At 41.1% G+C, this 27,239-nt stretch overlaps 1 protein-coding gene across 1 annotated transcript in view; it reads left to right on the forward strand.

The window, feature by feature from the left end:
- The window catches only part of tafa3a (TAFA chemokine like family member 3a), a 101,334-nt gene extending 79,744 nt beyond the window's left edge, over positions 1-21,590 (forward strand). Inside the window, exons 3-5 of the mRNA XM_056270624.1 lie at positions 13,797-13,946; positions 16,731-16,855; positions 21,370-21,590. Of these exons, the coding sequence (XP_056126599.1) occupies positions 13,797-13,946; positions 16,731-16,855; positions 21,370-21,381 (287 nt within the window). The 3' untranslated portion in view covers positions 21,382-21,590. The remainder of the gene's footprint in view (positions 1-13,796; positions 13,947-16,730; positions 16,856-21,369) is intronic.
- The last annotated feature ends 5,649 nt before the right edge of the window (positions 21,591-27,239 follow it).

Raw genomic sequence — 27,239 nt, forward strand, 5'->3', positions numbered from 1 at the left:
TTTCCTGGAGCGCAACTTGGAATGTGCTAGTAATGTGCAACTCAATGTAGTTGAAGAGCATTTCCTTTACTGCCTCTACTGACCACCACCCATGCTGTCTAAAAATGTAGCTGCACAATTTTATTGTTATTTATTTTTGGTTGTTGAAGTTTGTAGCTTTGTTTCTTGGCATAAAAATGTGGTCTACAGACATAGGTTAGTAAGGAAATTTACTTAGGCAGAAAAATGTGTGTCGGTAAAATGCCAGTAAGATTTTTTGTTATTTTTTTTGAAACGGAGCATGTTAGCGAAGCTCATGTACCACTCACGCTCACCGGTAAAACAACGTTCGCTCAAATCCTGCTCCGACATGAAATTTCTCTGTACATATATTTCTGTTTGTAATGAATTTCTTGAATAAATGTCTCAATTACAGTAGGCCTATAGATAACAGTAATGAATATGTGTGGCTTTAAAGCAATATTGTGGTATAAATAAGTGACGTGATTTGACTGGATAATGCCGAATTGCAGAGCTTGTGCAAACATATCCACATTGCTATGATCAGATGCTTTCCTCTAAGCAAAGAACGACAAAGAACTTCGCTGAGTAAATCACAAAATGAATCTTTGCTAACGCAGTTTCTCCACACTCCCTTTCAATTTCTTCTCCTTCTTCGTTCTTAACTTGTGTTTGCTGTGAATTTATAGGTCTATGAGGTGTGCAACTACAATAAAACAATCTGAATTCGCGTAACCTTAGACATTGCTTATTTCACGTATTCTTGAACCAGCATAAAAGGGCATTCTGGGTTGAGTGGGCGGCCCTGAGCGGAATTAGCGAGTTGAGCGAAATCATTCCTTCAGAAATCATTCTAATATGCTGATTTTCTACTCAAGAAATATTTCTTATTATCAATGTTGAAAACAGTTGTGCTGCTTCATATGTTTGTGGAAACTGTGATGCATTTCTTTCAGGAACTACAAGGTTCAAAAGACCGGTATTTATTTGAAATAGATTTTTTGTAACATTGTAAAAATTGTACTGACCCCAAACTTAAGAACAGTAGTGTACATGTAGATAAATATTTTATATAATTTTTTTTATTTGCTATATACTGTGTGTATATATATATATATATATATATATATATATATATACACTCACCTAAAGGATTACTAGGAACACCTGTTCAATTTCTCATTAATGCAATTATCTAATCAACCAATCACATGGCAGTTGCTTCAATGCATTTAGGGGTGTGGTCCTGGTCAAGACAATCTCCTGAACTCCAAACTGAATGTCAGAATGGGAAAGAAAGGTGATTTAAGCAATTTTGAGCGTGGCATGGTTGTTGGTTTCACAATCTGCTCAGTTACTGGGATTTTCACGCACAACCATTTCTATGGTTTACAAAGAATGGTGTGAAAAGGGAAAAACATCCAGTATGCGGCAGTCCTGTGAGCGAAAATGGCTTTTTGATGCTAGAGGTCAGAGGAGAATGGGCCGACTGATTCAAGCTGATAGAAGAGCAACTTTGACTGAAATAACCACTCGTTACAACCGAGGTATTCAGCAAAGCATTTGTGAAGCCACAACACGCACAACCTTGAGGCGGATGGGCTACAACAGCAGAAGACCCCACCGGGTACCACTCATCTCCACTACAAATAGGAAAAAGAGGCTACAATTTGCAAGAGCTCACCAAAATTGGACAGTTGAAGACTGGAAAAATGTTGCCTGGTCTGATGAGTCTTGATTTCTGTTGAGACATTCAGATGGTAGAGTCAGAATTTGGCGTAAACAGAATGAGAACATGGATCCATCATGCCTTGTTACCACTGTGCAGGCTGGTGGTGGTGGTGTAATGGAGTGGGGGATGTTTTCTTGGCACACTTTAGGCCCCTTAGTACCAATTGGGCATCGTTTAAATGCCACGGCCTACCTGAGCATTGTTTCTGACCAAGTCCATCCCTTTATGGCCACCATGTACCCATCCTCTGATGGCTACTTCCAGCAGGATAATGCACCATGTCACAAAGCACGAATCATTTTAAATTGGTTTCTTGAACATGACAATGAGTTCACTGTACTAAAATGGCCCCCACAGTCACCAGATCTCAACCCAATAGAGCATCTTCGGGATGTGGTGGAACGGGAGCTTTGTGTCCTGGATGTGCATCCCACAAATCTCCATCAACTGCAAGATGCTATCCTATCAATATGGGCCAACATTTCTAAAGAATGCTTTCAGCACCTTGTTGAATCAATGCCACGTAGAATTAAGGCAGTTCTGAAGGCGAAAGGGGGTCAAACACAGTATTAGTATGGTGTTCCTAATAATCCTTTAGGTGAGTGTATATACAGTATCTCACAAAAGTGAGTACACCCCTCACATTTCATATATAGGGTTTATTAACAAAGGCAATATATGGTGTTTTTTTTTTAAAGAAGGCAGCAGTAAAATATAGCTCAAAAACATAAAATACATTTTAAAAACAGAAATTTGCCACTATTTAGATTCCATAGATGATGATTGTATGCTATTATATATTATTTATATATATATATATATATATATATAATTGTATCAATTGTACATTTGTGTAACAAAACTTTAGATTTTTTTTTAACATTGTTGTGCATTGCTGTTTTTTTTACTACTAAGCACAGTGCACGTGCGAAAAGTGAGACTTATGTTTTCTTCTTTTTAAGGAAGGTGTTCTGTGCATGTGCCAGTGTGCTCTGGTCAGTGCACCATTAATGAATACTTCATGATGTTATTTAACTCTCGGATGACTAAATCAATAATACCCTTCCTTCTTCATTGAGCATAGAACATTGATGAAGAAACAGATGGTTCTTTTCTGCCATGAAGAGTCAGTCCATCTCGGACGTATCAGACTCCTTCCATCATAACACACACACACACACACACACACCATCTCTGCTCCATTGAACCGGTGAGGCTGATATTGTCTGTCAAGTGCCTTGGGATGGAGAGACTACCAAGACTCTAGCGATGAATGTGTGTTTGGTTCCAGGATGAACCTGCCGACTTTGTGAATTCTTTAATGAATTTTTTTAAGCATATTGCATTAGGCATGTGTCAGGCCAGTGGTGTAGTGTGTAATATACGTGTAGCCGTTTGTGAACATAAAAGCTCTGCAAAATTATTCCAAAAGTTAGTGTCTCCCAAAAGAAAAAAACAATTCTTCCTGAAACGAGTTGTCAGTAATTCTTCCTGCACAAGCCTGTTTAGGTTTGTAACAGATTTGCATAATGCCAGTCTGGTCTTCATTGGCTGCCGGCGAACAATGTCTCAACCCAACTTGTAGTTGTATCTGAGGCAATGAAGAGTTGTGGACATGTCGAGAAGATGCTGTTTTCTGCACTGCGAAAGCAAATCCACTTTGGAATGCACTTCCAAAGAATGAGGACTCGGGCTGGGATTGAAATGGAAAAACCGACGGCATTGTTGACGTTCGTATCACTGCGTATTAAGTGCAGAGGAAGATCCAGAGCTGAAATTCAGATATGGTGATGGGTGTTTCGTTTCTGACACGCACTGTAAGCAGTAGACCAATCACAACAGACTGGGCCAACTGACCAATCAGAGCAGAGTAGGCTCTCGGAAAAGAGGGGTTTAGAGAGACGGATTCCTTTATCAAACCATTTTAGACACTGTAAGAAAGGAGTTGATGTTGCAGGGTTAATTATGAGAAAATGGAAGGGTTTTTTTTCTTCTTTTTTTTGCATGTATGCATGTAAGCTAATTGCAGGAGACCTCTAAAAGAAAACTAGGAACCTTTAAAATAGCAAAATGGGGCACTTTAAAAATGACTGAATATCTTTGCATTAGAAAGAAGTTTGATTTTATGAGAAATCTGCGTTAGTTTATACAATTATATAGTGCAATGACATTTTTTTACGTGAGATTTAAGTGTCAGAATGTTTTGTGTGATACAGAATCCAATCCGGTCTGCAATGGTTTATTTTTGCTCTTTGTTAAGCAAACTGTCCCTGTAGTTATTAGCTTTGAGGCTGCAAACAGAGCTTTGGAGGAGTTAACAGATATGAAGAGGCTTTGTTATTGCTCATGGGTAATTGTTGCCTGTCACATGAAACGAAAGCAGATTGTACCTTTAAGGACATCCCTTTATGCTTTTGTTCAGCATGGCAACATAATAGCTGTTTTGATGCGTCCTCGGCTAATGATGGTTTAATCATTTGTTTACTACATTCATTTGAGGTATATGGTTGTATTTTGTCAGCCTTTGCTTTAACGGTTTAGCAGCTTGCACTCATATTTTCGTCCAGCGTCTCCGTCACAGTGTTTCTAGGTGGAAAAAACAACCTTTGAATAGCAATTTTGTGAACACAAAGTCTGTCATCTCTCTCTCTTGCACCAAAGCAGAGGGTGGCTGTGTTATGCTAATTCAATAGGAGCTTAGCAGGAACATTTTATGTATTTTCCCCCCTTTTTTGTTATTTGTCAATATGCTCGCTGACTGTTTGTGGTAAAAGAGCCGCTCTGCTCCAAAAAAGCTCATCAATGACAGACTGGAAAAGCACAAAAGTAAGGCATAAGTGGAAAAAATGCCTGCTTAATGCTCATACTTGCATCTGAGGCAGCAATCTGTTCTGTTTTATTTTTAAAATGGCCTTTACCCTTGTGGAGAATGTCACACATCCCAATGTTAGATGATTTTACCCTTCAACTCACATTAATGAGAAACTGCATGGAGACTCTTAGATCCTAACCACATCTGACAAGTGCCAGCAACATTTGCAAATCCTGTGAAATAACCATATGTTTGTCATTGCTTGAAAGACTTTTTTGGGTGATTGGAATATTTTTTTTTTTATATATATATACATGTGTATATATAAACTATTGTTTTTGGAAAGGTATTTGATATTTGTAAATCATAGTATCCGGACACTTTAGCCACACTTAAAATATTATGGGCTGGTTTCACAGACAGGGTTTAGATCAAGTCAGGATTAGACCTTAGTTCAATTAGAACTTTGAAGTAGCTTGCATTAGAAAAAAACATTGTGCTGATGTGCAACTTGTGACAAAACAATGGCGCTGACATTTTTAAGATATGTCAGTTCAAGTTTCTTTCAGTTAAAACGTACTCGGTTACTAACGTAACCTCGGTTCTCTCTAGAGAGGGAATGAGTACTGCGTAATAGCTTTACGCTAGGGGAAAAACTCTTTTCCACGAGATATTGAAGCCAAAAATTATCCTTAATTTTTTATTAATGTAAAACGCTTTGCAGCAGCAAGCAGACATAGGCGAAACAGCTCGCGCGCCTATTGGTTGCTCTTGCGGCAAATGCAGCAGCCTATCGAGAGAGACTCTGCGTGACGTAATGACCAATGGGGGCAATTCGCGCCCATATCGTCACGTCCCGCCAGAAAGGGCGTGGTCTCACCCTATAAATATGCTCGTTAGGCTGGTACAAGCTGATTTTTACCTCTTCAGCGACGCACACGCATCGCTGGATCCGGAGTGAGAAGCCGCGCCGTTGAAGCAAGCCTTTCAGCGGGACGAGCTCTGGAGTCGCTGGCCTCGCCGCCTTCAACTGCCGTACCTGCTGCGCTTTCCGGCATGCTATATCCTTTTTATACTCTGTGTATCTTTACTCTGTTGAGAGTGTTTGCTCGCTTACTTGACGCGACTCACACTACTCTTCACAAAAGAGCTGCGTCTTTTTAAAGATGCCATCCTGTGGCTCGTGCCGCGCCCCGCTCAGCGACGGAGACCGGCACGTCATCTGTGTTTCCTGCCTGGGTGAGGATCACGCGGCTCTCGCGCTCGCTGACGGCGGATGCCCTCATTGCGAGCTTTTGCCTATGGTGACTCTGAGGACTCGCCTGGCATCATTCTCCGAGCCTTCACCACAGCCCGCCGTGGTGCCGCGCCGCAAGAAGCGCCGCGCCCAGCGCGCTCCCGAGCTTTCTCCAGCCCGCCAAAGCTCGCCGGTTCGCCCGCCAGCTTCGCCGGCTTCGCTCGAGTCGCTCACTGACGGACAACGGCCGCCGCCTGCCGCCGCGTCCGTCCACGAGTTCGACGAACCCACCGAGGCGTGTTCTCTTCTGGCATCCGATAGCGAGGATTGGGCGAGCTCCGTGGACCTCCCCTCCGCTAGCGTTTCCCGCCAGAAAATATGCTTTTCCTCCTGTCTCGCTCCTGCCTGCACGCATGGGCCATCAGTGGGTACCCGCTAGCCTCCCAGAAGGAGTGTTAAACACGATCACGCAGGCTAAAGCTCCGTCTACCAGGCTGAACCCTCCCAGGCCCCCTTCAGTCCCGACGTGGGACCTTTCCACGGTCCTGGAGGCCATGAAAGGCGCCCCGTTCGAGCCAATCCAGCTGGTGGACATGAAACACCTGTCGTTCAAAACAGTGTTTCTCATGGCTCTCGCTTCAGTGAAGCGCATAGGGGACTTGCAGGCGCTTTCAGTAAGCGCGTCGTGTATGGAGTTTGGGCCTAATGACTCGAAGGTCATTCTCAAACCTAAGCACGGGTATGTCCCGAAATCCCTCAATACACCGTTTAGGGCCCAGGTAATTTCCCTGTCCGCCCTTCCGGTTCTCAGTGAGGAGGAGGACCCGAGTCTCCTTTGCCCCGTCAGGGCATTGAGAGCTTATGTGTCACGCTCGTCTGTTTTCAGACAGACGGAGCAGCTTTTCGTTTTGTTTGGCGGGCGTTCCAAGGGACTCGCCGCCTCAAAACAGAGCCTATCCAGATGGATAGTGGATGCCATTGCGCTCGCTTACTCTGCAAAGGGCCTACAGTGCCCCTTGGGTGTCAGAGCGCACTCCACGAGAGGCGTGGCCTCTTCGTGGGCTTGGTCGAGCGGGGTTTCCCTGCAGGATATCTGTACGGCCGCGGGCTGGGCCTCGCCGTCTACATTTATAAAATACTATAACCTGGAGGTACCCGCCTTACAAGCTAAGCTTTTGGCGGTCTAAAATTCAGTGCTATCTGCCCCGCTGTGCGGCCCAGATGCTGAGTTTACTGCAGCCCCATGAGTGTTGACACACGTATGGCCACCCAGATCAGGCTGAAAGCTTTCACCCTGGCTGCGCGTTTTATTGTCATATGATAGCCCCGCTGGGTGCTTTTTTATAGGGAATGACGCTTCCAGCCTCTCTTCCTCCACTCTATGTGAGTTTATGGTGATTATGCACTACATGAGCCCTGGGCTTCAGCCCTTGGGACTTTGGTGTTGGATCCCTGTACGCACGGCGTGTTGCATTGTGTTCCCCTAGCGTAAAGCTATTACGCAGTACGAGAGATACTCTCATAAGAGAACGTACTCGGTTACTAACGTAGTGCATAATCACCATAAACTCACATAGAGTGGAGGAAGAGAGGCTGGAAGCGTCATTCCCTATAAAAAAGCACCCAGCGGGGCTATCATATGACAATAAAACGCGCAGCCAGGGTGAAAGCTTTCAGCCTGATCTGGGTGGCCATACGTGTGTCAACACTCATGGGGCTGCAGTAAACTCAGCATCTGGGCCGCACAGCGGGGCAGATAGCACTGAATTTTAGACCGCCAAAAGCTTAGCTTGTAAGGCGGGTACCTCCAGGTTATAGTATTTTATAAATGTAGACGGCGAGGCCCAGCCCGCGGCCGTACAGATATCCTGCAGGGAAACCCCGCTCGACCAAGCCCACGAAGAGGCCACGCCTCTCGTGGAGTGCGCTCTGACACCCAAGGGGCACTGTAGGCCCTTTGCAGAGTAAGCGAGCGCAATGGCATCCACTATCCATCTGGATAGGCTCTGTTTTGAGGCGGCGAGTCCCTTGGAACGCCCGCCAAACAAAACGAAAAGCTGCTCCGTCTGTCTGAAAACAGACGAGCGTGACACATAAGCTCTCAATGCCCTGACGGGGCAAAGGAGACTCGGGTCCTCCTCCTCACTGAGAACCGGAAGGGCGGACAGGGAAATTACCTGGGCCCTAAACGGTGTATTGAGGGATTTCGGGACATACCCGTGCTTAGGTTTGAGAATGACCTTCGAGTCATTAGGCCCAAACTCCATACACGACGCGCTTACTGAAAGCGCCTGCAAGTCCCCTATGCGCTTCACTGAAGCGAGAGCCATGAGAAACACTGTTTTGAACGACAGGTGTTTCATGTCCACCAGCTGGATTGGCTCGAACGGGGCGCCTTTCATGGCCTCCAGGACCGTGGAAAGGTCCCACGTCGGGACTGAAGGGGGCCTGGGAGGGTTCAGCCTGGTAGACGGAGCTTTAGCCTGCGTGATCGTGTTTAACACTCCTTCTGGGAGGCTAGCGGGTACCCACTGATGGCCCATGCGTGCAGGCAGGAGCGAGACAGGAGGAAAAGCATATTTTCTGGCGGGAAACGCTAGCGGAGGGGAGGTCCACGGAGCTCGCCCAATCCTCGCTATCGGATGCCAGAAGAGAACACGCCTCGGTGGGTTCGTCGAACTCGTGGACGGACGCGGCGGCAGGCGGCGGCCGTTGTCCGTCAGTGAGCGACTCGAGCGAAGCCGGCGAAGCTGGCGGGCGAACCGGCGAGCTTTGGCGGGCTGGAGAAAGCTCGGGAGCGCGCTGGGCGCGGCGCTTCTTGCGGCGCGGCACCACGGCGGGCTGTGGTGAAGGCTCGGAGAATGATGCCAGGCGAGTCCTCAGAGTCACCATAGGCAAAAGCTCGCAATGAGGGCATCCGCCGTCAGCGAGCGCGAGAGCCGCGTGATCCTCACCCAGGCAGGAAACACAGATGACGTGCCGGTCTCCGTCGCTGAGCGGGGCGCGGCACGAGCCACAGGATGGCATCTTTAAAAAGACGCAGCTCTTTTGTGAAGAGAAGTGTGAGTCGCGTCAAGTAAGCGAGCAAACACTCTCAACAGAGTAAAGATACACAGAGTATAAAAAGGATATAGCATGCCGGAAAGCGCAGCAGGTACGGCAGTTGAAGGCGGCGAGGCCAGCGACTCCAGAGCTCGTCCCGCTGAAAGGCTTGCTTCAACGGCGCGGCTTCTCACTCCGGATCCAGCGATGCGTGTGCGTCGCTGAAGAGGTAAAAATCAGCTTGTACCAGCCTAACGAGCATATTTATAGGGTGAGACCACGCCCTTTCTGGCGGGACGTGACGATATGGGCGCGAATTGCCCCCATTGGTCATTACGTCACGCAGAGTCTCTCTCGATAGGCTGCTGCATTTGCCGCAAGAGCAACCAATAGGCGCGCGAGCTGTTTCGCCTATGTCTGCTTGCTGCTGCAAAGCGTTTTACATTAATAAAAAATTAAGGATAATTTTTGGCTTCAATATCTCGTGGAAAAGAGTTTTTCCCCTAGCGTAAAGCTATTACGCAGTACGAGAGATACTCTCGTAAGAGAACAGCTCAAACATTCAAACATACATTTTAGTCTATTAAGTCAAAAGAAAGTTATTATATTTGAAATACTACCGTTCAAATGTTTTGGGGCAGTACAGAGTTTTTTTTTTGTTTTTTTTTAATACTTTTATTCAGCAAGGAATCATTAAATTGATCAAAAGTGACAGTAAAGGCATTACAAAAGATTTCTATTTCAAATAAATTATGTTCTTTTGAACTTTACAGTCATCAAAGAATCCTGAAAAAAATTGTATCACAGTTTTCACAAAAATATTAAGCAGCTCAACCGTGTGTTTTTTAAGTGCCAAATCAGCATATAAGATTGATTTCTGGAGGATCATGTGATGCTGAAGATTGGAGGAATGGCTGCAGTATTTACTTTTTAAATTTATTAAAACGGGCTGTTAAGCGATTATTATTTTTTCTTAAAGATAATTTAAAGTCATTATTGTGTTAAATGAGAAAAGCATCAAATAGACATCAGAAAAAGTAGCTTTAGAATTTTTTTTTTTTTTTTTTGATTCAACAAATAATTTTTTACATAAGCTTTTAGGCTTCAACTGCCATGAGGGTGAGTAAATAATGAGACATTTTTTGGGTAAACTATACCTTTTAATGTTTTTTTTATTATGAAAATATGAAATATGAAATTAAATGATACTCTAAAGAAGAAATTAAAACTGCCAGTAGGTGCTGGTAAATGTCTAAATTGAGTCATTCATTCATTCATTCGATTAGTTCAAACGACTGCACTCTTGTGATATTGCGCTCATTACTCGTGTGATATTGCTTAACTTCATCATGATATAAATATAAGACAAAAACTGTTACAGGTGCATTTTTGTCCTGATATCTTGAATTGTACAGGCATTCTAACTGCATTCAGGCTACATCACACAGTGAGTTGTTGCCCTGCTTCGTGTTCGTCACCAATCAACATTATGAAATGTAAGATGAACTTCATAGGTCTGTGGGCGGGGTGCGTCAAATGAGTTAATAATTTCAACACGTTATTTTTCCCCATAACTACCGTATTTTCCAGACTATAAGTCACACTTTTTTTCATGGTTTGGCTGGTCCTGCGACTTATAGCCTATATCAAAATGAATTCAGATTGAGATGAACCAAGAGAAAACATTACCGTCTACAGCCGTGGTGAGAGGGCGCTCTAGTTGGCGGAGTTGTTCAGAAGCGACAGCGATATGAGATCGCGGGAGCTTGGTGAACTTGCTTACCGGTAACTTGCTTGTTGGACTCGCTGGCTTATGTTAATTTAGCCTATTCAGCCTCCCAGGTATATATTCTTTATGCTATTGTGTAGCTGAATAACTGTTAATGTGTTACGTTAACATACCGGACACCTATTCAGCCTGTTGTTCTGTGTGCTATTGTGTAGTTGAATAACTTCCCTTTTCAGATTAAATGTCTGTTCTTGGTCTTGGATTTTGTGAAATAAATTTCTAAATAAATGCGACTTATAGTCCAGTGTGACTTATATAGCCTATGTTTTTTACCTCTTCTTGACGCATTTTTTTTGACTGATGCGACTTATACTCCGGAGCGACATATAGTCCGGAAAATACGGTAATTAATTAAATTAGCGCGTTAAATTGACAGTTTTTAAAAAAAATATATATATATTTCACTATATTACTGTTTTTACTGTATTTGTGATCAAATAAATGTATAATAATAACAATTTATATCAAATATAGCTTCTCATTTATTTTGGCTTTTGTCAAATAGCATAAACTTCGTTTATCATCCATTCCTCACCTTCCTCAGTGCTTGTCGATGTGGGATCAATGGATGTGATTGTGATGTTGAAAGCAGTGGCTATAAGAGCTATGCCAGCTCCCATTACTGTTAGCGCCCCGATCGTGCCCCCTCCTGCTGCTGAGGCAGACGCTCCCTGACTCTGCCAGACGACCAGCCTGCACACCTTAAGTGAAACATATCGATCGCAGCTATTGCAAGTCCATGGAAATTTTGCACAGATGTCCAGAGAAAGACACAACACCTTCTTAGAAAAGGTCTCACATCAGTCGAGTTTACGGAGCCAAGAAGTAACTGTTTAATTCTCTTTGTTGGTCCTCGGGCACCTTGCTGAACACTGGCCACTTAATCTTCACAGGAGCCGATTGCTCACGTACACACACATACTGCCTATAGATTTGGTTGGCTTGTTTATGACCTTGTTGAAAGGGTTATGGTTTAATCAGTAGTTTGCACTGTTTCTCTAGGCCCCGCCAACCCATTCCTGCAGTGTAATGAAGGTAGCTATTCTGAGAGAGGGTTCCCACAGTAGGTTGAGGGCTGATCCGGGATCAGGTGCTCCTGTGTCAGTGCTGATCTCTGTGGCGCTGCCAAAAACATTCTGTTCCAGGAACACAACACTTTCTTTGTTTTGCAAATTTGATTCAATTTCAGTGTGACCTTGAGTTAAGGAACACATTTTGATCAGTGCCAAACATAGAAACTGTTAATTTTCACTGCCAAAATGAAAAGCTTTTGAGTTTTCACTGAAGCTCATGAGCACACAGATAATATCATTTACATTTATGCATTTTGCATACAATTTTTTTTTAACCAAAGGCAACTTACGGTTCACTCAAAATATTTAAATGTGTGTGCTCTTAAGGATTGCACCCATGACATTGGTGTTGGTAGTGCCATGCTCGTCCACATGGGTGTCAAACTAATTAAGAATGCTAATGAAGAAAATGTAATTTTACGCTGCTAGTTTTTTTTTTTCTAAACTTGCTGTACCCATTATTTACCTAGTTTTTAAGAGCAGATTTTTAAAAAGAATTTAAAATTCTTAATACGTCATGTTACTTTCAAAAGGTGATTTACTCTATATTTGACCTATGAACTTTTATCCCATTACTTCTGTGATAATTTGAATTATTGTAACACTTAGATACTGTGTGGTTGAAAAGACTGTTTGTGAATCAGTTTCATTGATGACAACTGCTCTCTCTGGCTCAGCAGCAGCGCAAACACAGGTTTGAATCGGTGTGATCGTTCTTGTCAAAGGTTTAATAGATACTGTAGCCGAATCGTCGTCATTTAGGAATAAGATTGTGTGGGTGTTTGAATCGAGATTGCGATCTTTTAACGATTATTATTGCAGCTCTATAGTGTCAATATTCTGTTTTAAATGGCTTATTAAAGTTAGTCATCCAGCTAAGAGCAGTGAACAGCTTCCTCTGTTTCAATATTTCCCGTTTTATTATAATTGTATATTTGCTTATGATCATTTAACAGTGAATTTTTACATAGCTGAAATAGAATATTCTTAATATATCATGCCAATAAATGAATGCAAAAGTTATTTAGCATGTTTTAACTTGACTATTTACACTCAAAACATATTTCACGTCATTGCTAGCAGTTATGCGAAAGTAACTTAAAAAATTCAAAAGGTAACTCAAAATTCCCCCAAAGCCCCAGCTTGGAGTAACCCAGCCCAGTTTGTTTTTCTTATAGATTTTTTAAGCACTGTTGAAGGTACACAAATAAATAAAGGCGGTAATGCACATTGAATGAGTCAAAGCAATCATTTTCTATAAGCTGTAGGAACAAACTCCCACCATTGAATATTCAATTTGTATCCGCTCAAACTTTTTGAAATTAACTTTGGCCCTGCAGTGTGTTCAGGCTGAAAGATAATCACACAAAGGGGGTTCAGCCCTTCACCCGCCAGCGTTTGCATCGGTAAATCTCTGTTTTTCTTTTCCAAGCCCACAATCGGCCTGCCGCTCGACAGACTCTTTTGTGCGCACGTTAAAGGCTCTTTATTGATTGGAGGCAAAATGTTTTTAATGTTGTTGATGAGATTTTGAGATTGGCCAGCTAATGGGAAAATGGAGGCCCGTTTTTCAATCAATTTTAAACTCAAGTCTTAAATTGAAAATCTTTACCAATGCAATTAAGGCTGATTTGAAAGGTACACTAAAACTTTCAAAATGTTTTTTAACTCCTCAATTTAGATCTTCAGATTGATGTGTGAATACACACTTTCAGATGCTAAGTAATGTTCCTCCCCGCTGTTGTTCAGTCATAGGTGAAAGATAAACAAAACAAAAAAATGAATACATTTCCTGCAGACCCTTCTAGATGCTTGAAGGCCTGTGATTGTCAATTAACCGTTTTACTTGTAATTACTAAAGTGAATCGTAAAACCCACCCTGATGATCACAGAGACCATTTTCTTCTGATTTCTGACCTGGGACAAATAAAACTGCTTGCATTAGCATTAATTAAATTATACGCTGCCTCCATGTCAAATTCATTTCCATTGCAGCCAACGGCAGCAACAGAATATGCATTAGTGCCTCATCGTTTTCCTTTGTCGGCAAGGGGAGTTTGAAACAGCTGGTTGATTTTAATAGACTCTGTGTCCTTGTTGTTTTTCCTCAGTGCACGTCAAAGCGGGAACCTGTGAGGTCATTGCAGCCCACCGCTGCTGTAACAAGAACAAAATCGAGGAGCGCTCCCAAACTGTCAAGTGTTCTTGCTTCCCTGGGCAAGTTGCAGGGACAACAAGAGCAGCTCCTTCCTGTGTGGACGGTGAGACTGTTTTTATTTGTTGTGTGTGTATTCTTGTTTTGTGTGTGTCTGCTGTTTGATTCTATTAAGCTATAATTATATTAGCACACACGCATACGTCAACATATCAAATTAGTGAACATAATTTTAACCTGAAAATGATTTTTTACGAAATACTACATAACTAAGTTATGATGTAAAAAGAAGAACTAATGTACAACCATTCAACTTTTCACTCAAATTGGACTTCTGTAAATACTGATGAGCCAAAACATTATGACCAGTCAGAGGTGAAGCAAATATCAATAATAATCTCCTAACAAGGCCACATATTAAGGTCTGGTAGATAGTAAGCAAACAATCTAGTGATTGTTCTCGTAATCAACGTGTTTGATGCAGGAGAAATGGGCAGGAATAAAGATCTGAGCGACTTTGTCAAGGGCCAAATTGTTATGGCAAGGCGACTGGGTCAGAGTATCTCTGAAACGGCAAGGCTTGTGGGTTGCTCCCGGTCAGCAGGGGTGAGAATTTACCAAAAGTGGTCCGAGGACGAGCAAAACACAAACCAGCGACAGGGTGTTGGGCGCCCAAGGCTCATCGATGCGCCGAGCCAACAGAAGGTCTACTGTGGCACAAGCCACATCAAATTTTAATAATGGTAATGGGAGGAATATGTCACAACACACAAGTGCATCGTAGTCTTCTGCGTATGGAGCTGCGTAGCCACAGACCAATCAGAGAGCCTGTGATGACCTACAATGGACACGTGAACTGGACCTGGGTTCCATTTTCTTTTACATCAAGTGGATGGCCGTGTAGGTGTGCGCCGTTTACCTGGGGAAGTGATAACACCAGGAAGCACTGTTGGACAATGACAAGCTGGTGGAGGGAGTGTGATCCTCTGGGCAATGTTCTGCTGGGAAACACTGGGTTCAGCTATTCATGCGGATGTCAATTTGACACATGCCACCTACTTAAACACTGTTGCAGACCGGGTGCGCCCCTTCATGCCAATGGTGTTCCCCTGGTAGAAGTGGCCTCTTTCAACAGGATAATGCCACACTGCACACATTGTTCAGGAATGGTTTGATGAAGAGTTCAAGGTCTTCTAAATTCCCCAGATCTCAATCCAATTGAATATCTGTGGGATGTGCTGGACCAACAAGATGGATCAATCTACAGGACTCGAGGGATCTGCTGCTAATGTCTTGGTGCCAGATACCACAGGACACCTTCAGGGGTCTTGTAGAGTCCATGACTTTGTGGGTCGGCACTGTTTTGGTATCACGAGGAGGACCAACAGCATATTAGGCAGGTGGTCATAATGTTTTGTCTCAACAGTGTTTACATGGAAAGAACGTACTGCTACGTTCCATGTCTAAAAAACATGGTAATATCATGGTACAAAAGAACACAGTAGAAAATGTGCAAGAAATAGCCAGCTGCTTTTGTCTGTCTGTTTTATTATTTTAATTATTAATGCTTCTAAATTAAACTGTCAATTTAACGTTGGCTGTCTTTTTTTTAAAGTCTAGCTGCCCCACTTTATCTCAGTCTCATCTCTCTGGGCTGTCACATCAGAGTCAGGGTCCGTTTGAGTGTGACACCGTCATCCTCCTGTTCGCTCAAGTGCAGCGTGGGCTGCTTGTCTAATAACATGTCAACGGCCCCCTCACTGGACAGGTCAATCGATCTTGATCTTCTTTTCTGCCCTCTAATGCATCTGACAGGTGCTGCCACCCCCTGCTGAGCACCGAGACCACAGCGCATGATTCTACCTGCTGTACGAGGACAAAAGCCACTGCGCTTATGACTAAAAGACATTTGACCTCTCTGAGACCACTGAAAACTGAGACCACATTGGAAATCATGTTTTTTTCATGCCCCCAACCCCCCAAAAGACCAGTTTTCAAAGTGCCTGTAGAAAGCTGCAGAAAGTAGCATTTGCTATTGAAATGACCATAAAAATGACCATTAATTATAATTACACTTTGCTTACTGTTATTACTGTAAAATTGTAAATTAATGTGGGATTTCCTTCAAATAGTGTAAGAATATCAGTGGTGGGCAAGTGTCCAAATTATGACCATCATAATGTTTTTGTTCTCATTTTGAAAGTTGGGATGGAAGATATTAAAGGGCTGGTGCTGGTGTTATTTAGAACTGGTGTTATTTGGAACATTTTACTGCACACAACATTTGCATACATCCCTACATTCAAGGTCATGCATATTTGTGTCTGTTTTACAAAAAATATATCTGGTAAAAGTTTCAACACAAGAATTGTATCTTGTATTTGGATTTAAACCCAATAGATGTAGACTCAAAGGCAAACAAACTTTTTTTTAAACAGTCAGTCAAACCATCTTCCTCTCTCCTCTGAATTAAAAATTAAGGCCCAAAGCTTGACAATGTCTCCCCTTTACTTCTCAATTCCTCTTAACCCTCAACAATCATGCCAGCTCCCCCAACCGCAACCCTTGTCATCTTGACATGAAGGTTGAACTTTTTCTGGAAAGACATAGTGAGCCCACTGAATTGATGGATTCAAACCGTCAGCTTTGAATCAAAGACCACCTCCTTTACTAGCCTCATTGTTTTAGGGAGAAAGAGATAGAATGAGGTAGTTTCATTTCTTTGTGGACGTGACTGAGATCTTCTGAGGTTTTCTCCTCTCAATCTTCTTTGATTCATCCTTTAAAATATTGGAAACCATGGTGATTTGGGGATGTGCCTTTCCCATTTTGGCAGTTCCCACAGAGTGAGCCGAGTGTTGAGATTCTGTCTTTCTCTCTGTCTGCACAGCTTCAATAGTAGCACAGAAGTGGTGGTGTCAGATGCAGCCGTGTATGGACGGCGAGGAGTGTAAGGTGTTGCCAGATCTAAAAGGTTGGAGCTGCAGCACGGGAAACAAAGTCAAGACGACCAAGGTGAGAGGGAGCCCATCAAATCACAGTAGCCTACTATATCCATCAGAATAATATCAATACCAGAAAACACCTCCGAACCCAGAGGGTTAAGAAATGTTTCAAAATATCTGCAACAACAGTCAGACCATACAACAGAAATAAAGTGGGCCAATGAATATATATATATATATATATATATATATATATATTAATTAATATTTAAAATGAATCGTATTTAAATTCATACACAAAACTGAATATTATATACTCTTTAATTATTATTATCATTATTAATACTAATTCATATATTTTTTAAATTGGTCAAGTATTATCTGTTTTACTGTTGATTTGATTTAAAAGAAAAAAGCCTTTTGCTAACTAGTGTTATGGCCCGTTCACACAAAGAACGGTATTTATTCTAAGCTCGCGCTGCAGTTTTGTCGTCTGCCACTTTAAATGCTCAAGCTCTTCAAAGCAGGATGGATTCTGATTGGCTGTCAATGTTTTCACCAGCTGGAAAAAAACAACATTCTGAAAGTGATTCCAATGACATTGTTTCTCTGTGCCGTTATCGTTATAGTTGCCTGTGGACTCTATTCTTTTATATTCACTACGGTTTTTAGAACTATATCTTTATCATTATTGTTAGAGTTATCGTCCTTGGTGTGAACAGGCCTTTAGTCATCGCTTCCATTCTTCCACAGAATGCACTAGTTTTCTGCTTTCCTCGACTGTCATGCTTTCAGCTTGTTAGTGGTCCTTGCATTTGACATCGACTTTAAATAAAACACAATCTGGGACCCTAGACAACTTTAATGTGCTAAAAAAATCCCAGACCAAAGAAACACAATGTGGCATTGCATTTAGGAAAGTCAGCGCAGGGCAATGATGCACTTCCGCAGGCTAATGCGAGTTATTGTTTTTATGTTTGCCGGCGTGTGTTTTGCGAGCCACTGTGTATGTACGGTTGACACGCTGGGCTTGTAACCATCCATCAGACTGAGAAGTTTGACTCACCAAATGCTTGCGCTTGAGTCGAGCCCTCCATTATTCATGGGGCAGAGGGGCCTGCGTGAGGCAGACCTTTTTTTACTTTAGCCATGTTAATAATTCATGCCACTGCACTCACACGTCAACAGAAGGCAGACCTCTGAGGTGTTGGGAGCTTCTCTCAAACCTGGGCTTAATTTTGGGGCCCTCCAGGCCACCGTCCTTGCACATGGATATGCAATAAAACCGCAAGAAGAAACCCCAGAAACGATGAGAGCATGATGGGTTTGTTTAATCTGTTAAGGTCTGAACACTCTGATCATTACTTTTAAACTTTTGCAGGAGGTCCATTGACCGAATGATGTTCAATTGGACATTTGATGCATTTAAAAATTATTTAGCCATGTTCTGGTTTTAGCATTTTGTGCTAATTTTGAAGTTTTCGTTTATGTACTCAATATTATACATTTTACAGTCACTAGAATGGGGGTTATGTGCAACAAACTTTCGTATGCTCTATTCTGTAAAACAGGGTGCATCGCTTTCGGTTCTGGGCTGCGTTTCCCGATAACGTTGTCTCTTAGTGCGCTACAAAGACTCTTAAGGTACAACTTAACTAGGCGTGTTCCCCGAACCGTACCTTAGGAAGCTGCTTAAGAAATACCTTCTTACGTCCGACGTTACCAGGTGCTGTCCGTGGCGATGGTGCTGAATTGGTTGATATCGATGGCTCGAGAATCAATTCTTCACTTGTGCAGGGGCTGCTTCACTGCGTTATGTGAGAAAGCGGTGTTCTTTATAAAAGAAGCACTTCAGAAATAGTTGTTATTAGGACTCATGGTATATTATAACAAATATTCCAAACTGTAATAGCCTATAATAGGATATTATAGGCCTAAAATAAGCCTTAAATTACCACACAACCTGTTTGTCAAAAAACTGTAGGTAATTTGGCCAGGGATTTTTACACGGGTTGGGTGAGAAAAAACACTGACATTATGGATTCGCACGGCAATAAAATCACAGACTTGCACCTGTAAATGTTTAAAATACCGTACGAGCCCATGAGAAACAATTAGCGTCAGTATGACAGTATGCTTTCACTGGCCTTTGAAAGCGCTCCGCAGACGGCGCCGTCTTTTAGCACAACTATTCGCTGTATCGCTGCCATAGTTTGAGCAAACTCCCCACTACAATCATTCCCTTTAAATAGACTATTAAGCCTTTAATTGTTTGCCAGCTGATGTACCTTTGGATAATATAATTAAAAATCTAACAACAATCAGTGTAATGACTATTTTATTCTTTGCATGAAAACACTTGAATTAGTCTAATTGAACACTGTCTGGGTGTATTAAAACTTCAGAATTATATTCGTATAGACCTGCAACAGTGATAATATAAAGCTAAGAGTGTTCCAGCCCAACCTTCTGAACATATGACTTACATAAGGTATACTTAACTAAGAACGTTTCGGGAAACACGTATTAACGATAAGGTACAGCTTAAGGTGTAATTTAAGAAGGTTTTGGGAAACCCAGCCCAGGTCTATTGTGTGCTTTGTTAAATAGAGAGCCGTTTTACTCCATATACCTTCAAAGAAGGGAGCAAAGATGAGCATATGCAAGTTGATATCTAAAAGGTTTTATTTTTCTTCTTCTTCACACTAACATTTAGATATTTAAATCTAATAAAATGGCAACAATAAAAATAACTAGCTGATTACCTTAAAAGTCTATTGATATTGCCGTCAGTTCATACTGCCGTTAACACTTTCTCCGACAAGCGAATGCAATGAGATCTGTTTTCCTTTTTGCTCATGTGACAAAGACAAGAAAGCCTATTTTGACGATAGCAAATTTTAAATGTTCTATAACAATAAATATGAAAACACCACAGCAAAAATGAATATATAAACTAATTTGTAATTGGGGAAAAAAGTGGAAAGTTATCAAATGTTGCATACACCACTGTATTTTGGGGGTCAGTATCATTTTTTGTTGTTTGTTTTAGGAAAAAGTACTTTTATTCATCAGAGGTGCATTAAATTGATCAAAAGTGACAGTTAAGACATTTATAACAACAAGAATTTTATTTCAAACAAATGCTGTTCTTTTGAACTTTCTAAACTTCAAGGAATCTTTAAAAAAAATGCATCACATTTTTCCACAAAAAATATTAAGCACCAAAACTATTTTCAACATTGATAAAAATCAGAAATGTTTCTTGAGCAGCAAATCAGCATGTTAGACTGATTTCTGAAGGATCATGTGACACTGAAGACTGGAGGAATGATGCTGAAAATTCAGCTTTACATCACAGTAATAAAATATATTTGACAGTATACTAAAGTACAAAACAGTTACTTTAAATTGTAAATATATTTCACAATATTACTGTATTCTCTATACATAAAAGACTAACATTCAAAAATACTTACGACCCCAAATTGAACAGGAGTGTAATGGAATTTAAATTGGCTGATATATGGCTGAAAAATACAAACTAGAATATAGTGTTGAGCAATAAGTCAAATATGAACAGTTCTCAGTAGCTGAGTCTGATCTCGCCCACCCAAATTTCTGTTGAATTGCCTGTCAAGTGAATCCACCAAATCTCATGTCTGAACCAGAGAGGAAGGCAGGAAGTGAAGGAGACTGTGACCAGCACACCTTCCTCTTCCTCTGTGTGTCCTCCGGCTGCCTGCTGGCTGTGACCTGAAGGTGTAGATTACACTGGGCTTCCCTTAGCAGCCTGCCAGTCTGGCCTCATCCACAGCTATAGAGACCTGCCCCACCCTGGCCTCTGAACCCAGAGCCGTGCTTTTGTGTTACAGAGCTGGAACAGGACCAGACTTGCATGCTAAACCCTCTCAGATCCAGAGGAACTAACGGCTCCAATCCCTCAGTGTGTGTCTATTTCAGGCCGCTACCGCTGAGCTCATGCTGGTGGTGTGGTTAATGACACTTGTAGGTGACAGTACAATGTGCCTGTGTGAGCATGTGTCAGTCCCTTACTAACACCTCATGCCTTCGAGGAATAATTCTAATAGTAGAAATTTTCAATTTTATAGTGCTGGAGGCCCTCTGATATTCAAGAGGTAATTAGTTAACAGTCTGTGATTGTTGTTGTTACGTTATGATGATATAAACTGAAGTGTTGTAATGTGTACTCCAGCGCTGACACCTCACATTTAACATTTCAGACAGACTGAAAAGTAGGAGTGGGCTGTATATATATATATATATATATATATATATATATATATATATATATATACATACACATACACATACACATACACACACACACACACACACACACACACACACACACACACCTGTGATTCAATTGAATATTAAAGCTGCATGTTTATTAATAATATACATTTATTTATTAAGAAATAATAGTTTTTTTCCCCAGCTGTGTAGCCCATGCAAATGGATCTTCTGGTATAAATGGTTGACTGATTTTGATCCAATCCAGCCCTACTGAAATCAAATGCAGACATTTACAAAATGATAACTTGGACTCCTCTTTTTCAGGTCACACGATAGTTTGGGACCAATATACATTTGGGACTAGCAGCATTTTTTTCTTTTCTTTTTTTGATCAAAGCAATGGAAATGAAGATACATGGACTTCAAACTACTTCACAACTATTGGGATCAAGTTGTTGGACTTCTGAATACTAATTTCACTTGGAATGGACCATTTAAACACATGGAGTATTCCCCCCCCCCCCCCCTCCCCCCCCCCCCCCTCCCCCCCCCCCCCCTCCCTCTTCTACTGTATTTTCGCTTTGCCAAACTCCCATTTTTTGTTTTATAACAGTGTTGGACAAGATCATACACCATGTAAAGTAAATATTCCATAAAAATCAAGATGTGGACCAGTTCAGAGACAATTCTGCTATTTCGGAACAGTGGATTACATTTTTGAAGCGAATGTGGACTTGAAAGGTTCACTTATTACTTGAATCATATGTTCCAGAGGCACTAATATTCAGTCCCCTATCCTTTGGTGCCAATATTTTCTTTCTTCTATCTACTATGGACAGACTTTTTGATCCGTGTGAGGAGTGTGATTTTTGGGTATGGTTTTGGGGGCACTCTTCTCCATTTTGAAACGGACTTGAGCAAGAGGCGAGTATAAAGATAGGAATTACAGATATTAATAATGGATGAAAAGTTGAAGTGGTCTACGGGAGCAGCGGAAAAGAAGATAGCAAAAAGATTTATTGTTTGTTTTTAAAAGCCTTGGTGGCCAATATTGAGTCAAAGTGTCAGTATTATCTCAAATAAAAGTATCTCTATGGGAAATCTCGTCCAGTTGTAACTTTGAAGAATGATTACTTTGCCATCATAAAAGAGAAAGTGCATTTAAATGTAACATCCACCCACCAACAGAACAAAAAGAATAAACAATCAGACACCTTTCATTATCCATTACACATTCGCCAACTTTGATGAAATCTTCAAGAACATCGAGATGTCACATGACTGTGCTAATGTTCGCATTGCAATTGACATGTAGCCTCTTTCTTTGATGTACAGATTTGTGTGTAGATGCCACTTTATTAGCATTCAGTCTGTGAATCACGTAGCGCTTATGCAGCTGTCACAGAACACTTCAGACTGACTTGCATAGGGCAGGGCTAATGCTATTAGCATAATACCATTTGCCAGCGATTTTGTCTGGCTAATTTACCATTAACAGTATCAACAGTAAAACAAGGAGAGGCACTGTGAGGTTAGTCAAGATGTCATTTACTTTGACAAGTAAGTCACACAAAGGATAGCTCCGAACATGTCATAAACATAACGTTCAGGCGTTCATAATGATGGACTAATGTACTAATGTGTTTAGCTAATTGCAGACAGTGTGCAAGCTTTCAAATGAAAGAATGCGTCATTAGCCAAGACTAGGAGATAAAAGCATTTAGGAATGTGTGTGTCTGTGTGTGTTGTGGCAGTTTTGAGTGCTTTGACTGTGTTTTCAGGACATTGTGCTGCAGGTCATGGCATTAGGATGAAGATCTGTCCTCTGAAACGGAGTAGTCAAAGACCTTTCTTGCCCTTGAATCCCGGTAGGTGTTTGAAATATTCATGACAGTGTTGTGGAGTAATAACTAGAAGTATCAAGGCTAGAAACTTTTACTTCAAGACTAAAAACATATTAAGTAGTGGGACAATAATAAAGTACTTTTCCATCCAAATTTAGGCATCCAAAAAAAATATTTTCTGTAGGTGTGGCACCAATTCATGTGCAGCATTTTATGATTTTTTTATTAGTAGTGAAATGTTTCAAAAAAAATTGCGACTCAATAAAATGTAAATACAAGTTTAGTGTAAAAAAAGAGTAGCGATATTCGCGATTCATGAACAAATTGTTCTTTTGAGTCAGACCTTTTTAGTGAATGATTTGTTCACAAAATGGACTGCACAAAGTTTATTTTAAGATAGCGTAGTTACGTTGTACGTTGTTATAAGTACTGAGTAATATTAATTAACTATGTGTACTTACTATAGAGTTATGTTAGGGTTTGGTTTAGGGTTAGTTACTTGTATTTATGCATAATTTATTGTTATTACTTTAGTTAGTGCATGTAGTAACGTGTAACTACGTCACCCTAAAATAGTTTAAAGAATTTTGTCTTGTCATTTCCTGGGTTTGTTGAGTACTGGCTGAAGAACCTTTTGGACAATACAGTCCAATTTGTGAATTAATTGTTCAGTCCTGATTCATCAAAATGATCCAAAGCAAAAGTACTATTTGTTCATGAGTCATGCTTCGTCCGAAATCACATTCTGTATAGTAGGTACTACATTTGGTTTGAAACTTACTTTGCTGCCATTCTATATTGCCTAATACATCCGCCATGTTGTCATTGTCATGTGACCTACGGCGTCAGTTGTATCGCTTCACCTCCATTCACAAATCCTCTCCCGAGGCCTCATAGGATAGTAAAGTGTTCATTGAATGTGTACTTTAGTATCTCGCCTGGAAGTAGCAGGTCATCCGGATACTTTTCGCCTACTGTTTTATACTATGAATTCAGACATACTACTCTGCCCACATACTGTTTTTTGCCTACTATATAGTATGGAAGTATGGTGAGTATTTTTTGTTCTTGAATGTGCACAAATTGTAAAAAATAAATATTTTTTGATAGTGATACATTTATAAATCTTCTTAAATGGCTTCCATGTACTTAAGTATTTCTTTGTTAGTTGCTTATCCAACTTCATCTAACTCTTGCTTTCTGGAAATGGTACCTTGACTAAACTTCAGTGAATTATGTGGGGTTTGCGAAGCTTCACCAACATCTACAATTAGTATTTTTAACAATTTAGCATTTGTTGTTGTATGTGCGCATATAGGCAGCATGTTTGGAGATCTTTCAGGCTGCCTTGACTCTTTATCTCATTTTAGAAAACTGTAGGTGTGTCTGCATGTTTCAAATATACACAGTTAGCAGAGAGTGTAGTTCAGAGTGCCATGTTATACAAGCCAGCTGTGGAGTCTAATGAGTGGTATCAGGCTGAGGACAGTACCAGATATGGGACAGTGATGATAGAGAGTGACCAGGATTAAGCAGACTTTGCCATGCTGGGTCTCTCAGCTGTTAATCCATCTGGGCCAAGGGCAGTCGCAGCAGCTCCAGAATTCACAAGGCTTTCCCGAAGATCCTGAATGAACCCTTATGAATTATCACTCCTAGCATCCTTATCTACATGCGGAGCGCGCTCGGTCGCTATAGAGCAAGCTGTGAGGGGGATTGAGTCTACGGGCGTCCGGGCTCATTAGGGTGCAGGGAAGACACAGGTAGGAATCGGTTTGTTTGCCTCATGTCGCATCACCTAACACCAACCACTGCTACCATCACCTGCATCGGAATGGTAATGGGGACATTAGGAACACAGTCACATTACAAAAGGTATTGGAATTGGAGGAATGCCAGAGCATGTGCTATGAGAGTGCAAAAATGCCAGGTTTTATTTAGATTCATTTGAAATGTTTGTCGCTTCTGAGGATTTCTAGTAATTGAGACAAAGATTTGCATAATGATCAAACAACCTCAATGAGGTTAATGGATGGTGTGGAAAGGCCAGTTATGTATGGACACTTGCTGTGTTTTTCCCCCTCCTTGACCTCTGTATGATGCCAGATGAGAGGGATGAATGTGAAACTGGAGAGAAAGAGATTTATGTAAATGAAGATTATCATATTCCATGTTTATAAAGTAGCATCCAGACCTTCCCATCAATTCCGAAATCCCGGGAAAGGATTGCATTCATGCGCATTGTGTGGCTTAAGTATGGGGTTTTGGCACTAACTGGACATGAATTAGGTATGTAGCACGCATCGATGCATGTTGTTCAGTTGGTACATGGAAGATTTTAAAGGAGTAATCCTCCCAAAAAAGAACCTTGTGTCATACTGTCATTATTTACGCACCCTCTTGTTGTCATAAACTTGAACGGCTAACTTTCAGCTATGAAGCGCAAAAGAACCTACACCCAACGTTTTGGCACAATGAATATAGTTTATAGTCACCACATCTGACCAAAAAAACACAAGTAATTCATACAATTAAAACAGTTTTTGTTTGTGTACTTTGTGCAAGTATTTTCCCCGCTGTAAACGTCACTATTATTGAGTTGCAGTAGAGTTGCAAAATGTGCCAACAATTCGTTTTTTTTTTTGTGTCATTTTGCGAAGTACAACTAATTTACATAATATTAACTTTTTGATGTCAGTTGGTGCATTGATGGATCCATAATCAAAAGGTGAAGAAAGTAAACAACGTGCATGTCATCTGCACCCTAAGTGGACACACATATGGCACAGAAGGGCCAAAGCAAGGTTCTCCAAAAAGCCATTAGATCAAGGAGACACTGTAGTGGCATGAGTGTTGCAGTTCGACTTTAATATGAACGCTGTCTGTTGGCATTTCCTTCTGAGCATGACAGCGCATTGATAAGCATATCAGCATTATGCTTTGAATATGAAATCACGCATTAGAATGAATGCTACACGCTGGATGTTTCATAATCCTTGGACATCCTGATTGAAATGCACAAGCTGTCATTTGAAGGATACATGAAGAGGCAGCTAATATAATCTATTGGAGCTGTCATGTCAGTGTAGTTTTATAGTCCAAATTAACCCGTCCTCATCTATAGCATTTCTGCCCACATGCAAATTGTTATCCAAATCCCCTAATAATCCTCAGATTTATACATTATATCACGTTTATGGAGATAAGCAGTGTTGCTGCCGCCTTTTGATGTGCGCTTTGAAGTGAATCGTGTACGCAATTATATGTAAAAGCTTCGATAATGTTTCTCTTATCAATGGAATGACTCATGCTCAGTAAATCACAGCTCTCATTTAGGTCCTGTGCTGAAGCAGCCCTATGTGCAGAAGAGTTCTTCACAGAGTAATAAATAGATACTTCAGCTCACTCGGTCAATAGCAAACTTTCAGAATCTCTCTATGAGTGCACTCGTAAAGGCTTTCTTTTGTATTGTTATGTCAGTTTTCCCATCGTAATTGACTCCACGCTCCCACCACAGGGTAGTCGTGATAACGAACATAATTAATTAAGTAGAAATTAAGGAGACATCCTCCCAAAGATCAGACCCTTGAGATGCAAGGGAGGAGGATTCGGGTTACGCTTAGTAATCTAGACCGCAGTCTTGTTTGGTTTAAAGTCATTAAATTACAGTAATGACTAATTTCTTATTCGTGCGCGCAACTCGCCAGAGACCGCCACAAGTTTTTAATAAAGGAACGCGACTGAATGAGAAACATTGCGGTGCGTGCGCGAGAGAAGGAGAGGGAGCTTTGTAATTGTGCGAAGTAATTCAAAAGCACATTAATAAAACAATACAGAAACATTCTGAAATCGCTTGAGATAACTTACATTTGCATAATTCATTAAGATTAATCAGACCGCAATACATTCAGCTGCTTTGTGGTGGAGAGGGCAAACATGAGAAGACCATTCCCTGGAAAGCCCTCTTTAATCTACAAACAATGATGTAAATCTTGGTTTGGATACTGGAATTAACCTCTCTGCACCTCGTAACCCCATTAGTACTGAAACAAAGCTTCTGTGGTTCACCTTACATCTATAATAATGCGTTAATATTAAACACTTTATTCATCTGAATCCTCAGAGCGTTCCCTTATGTTCTTTGTAGGCTAATGTAGTTGAAAAAGTTGTGCAATTTACTGTATAAAGGTGTTAGACATCTGTTGATTGGGTGTTTGATACTTAAATGGTCTCAACAGTTGAGTACGTTCATGGAAATATGGCTGCTTATGTGCCTTTTTCACAGAACTCATTGCTATTTCTAAACAAATTTTTGTATTTTAATTTACACTTATTTCAATTAGTTGCCAA

The sequence above is a fragment of the Rhinichthys klamathensis genome, unplaced genomic scaffold (genome assembly GCF_029890125.1).
Source record: "Rhinichthys klamathensis goyatoka isolate OS25496 unplaced genomic scaffold, OSU_Roscu_1.1 h1tg000303l_1, whole genome shotgun sequence".
Taxonomy (NCBI): domain Eukaryota; kingdom Metazoa; phylum Chordata; class Actinopteri; order Cypriniformes; family Leuciscidae; genus Rhinichthys; species Rhinichthys klamathensis.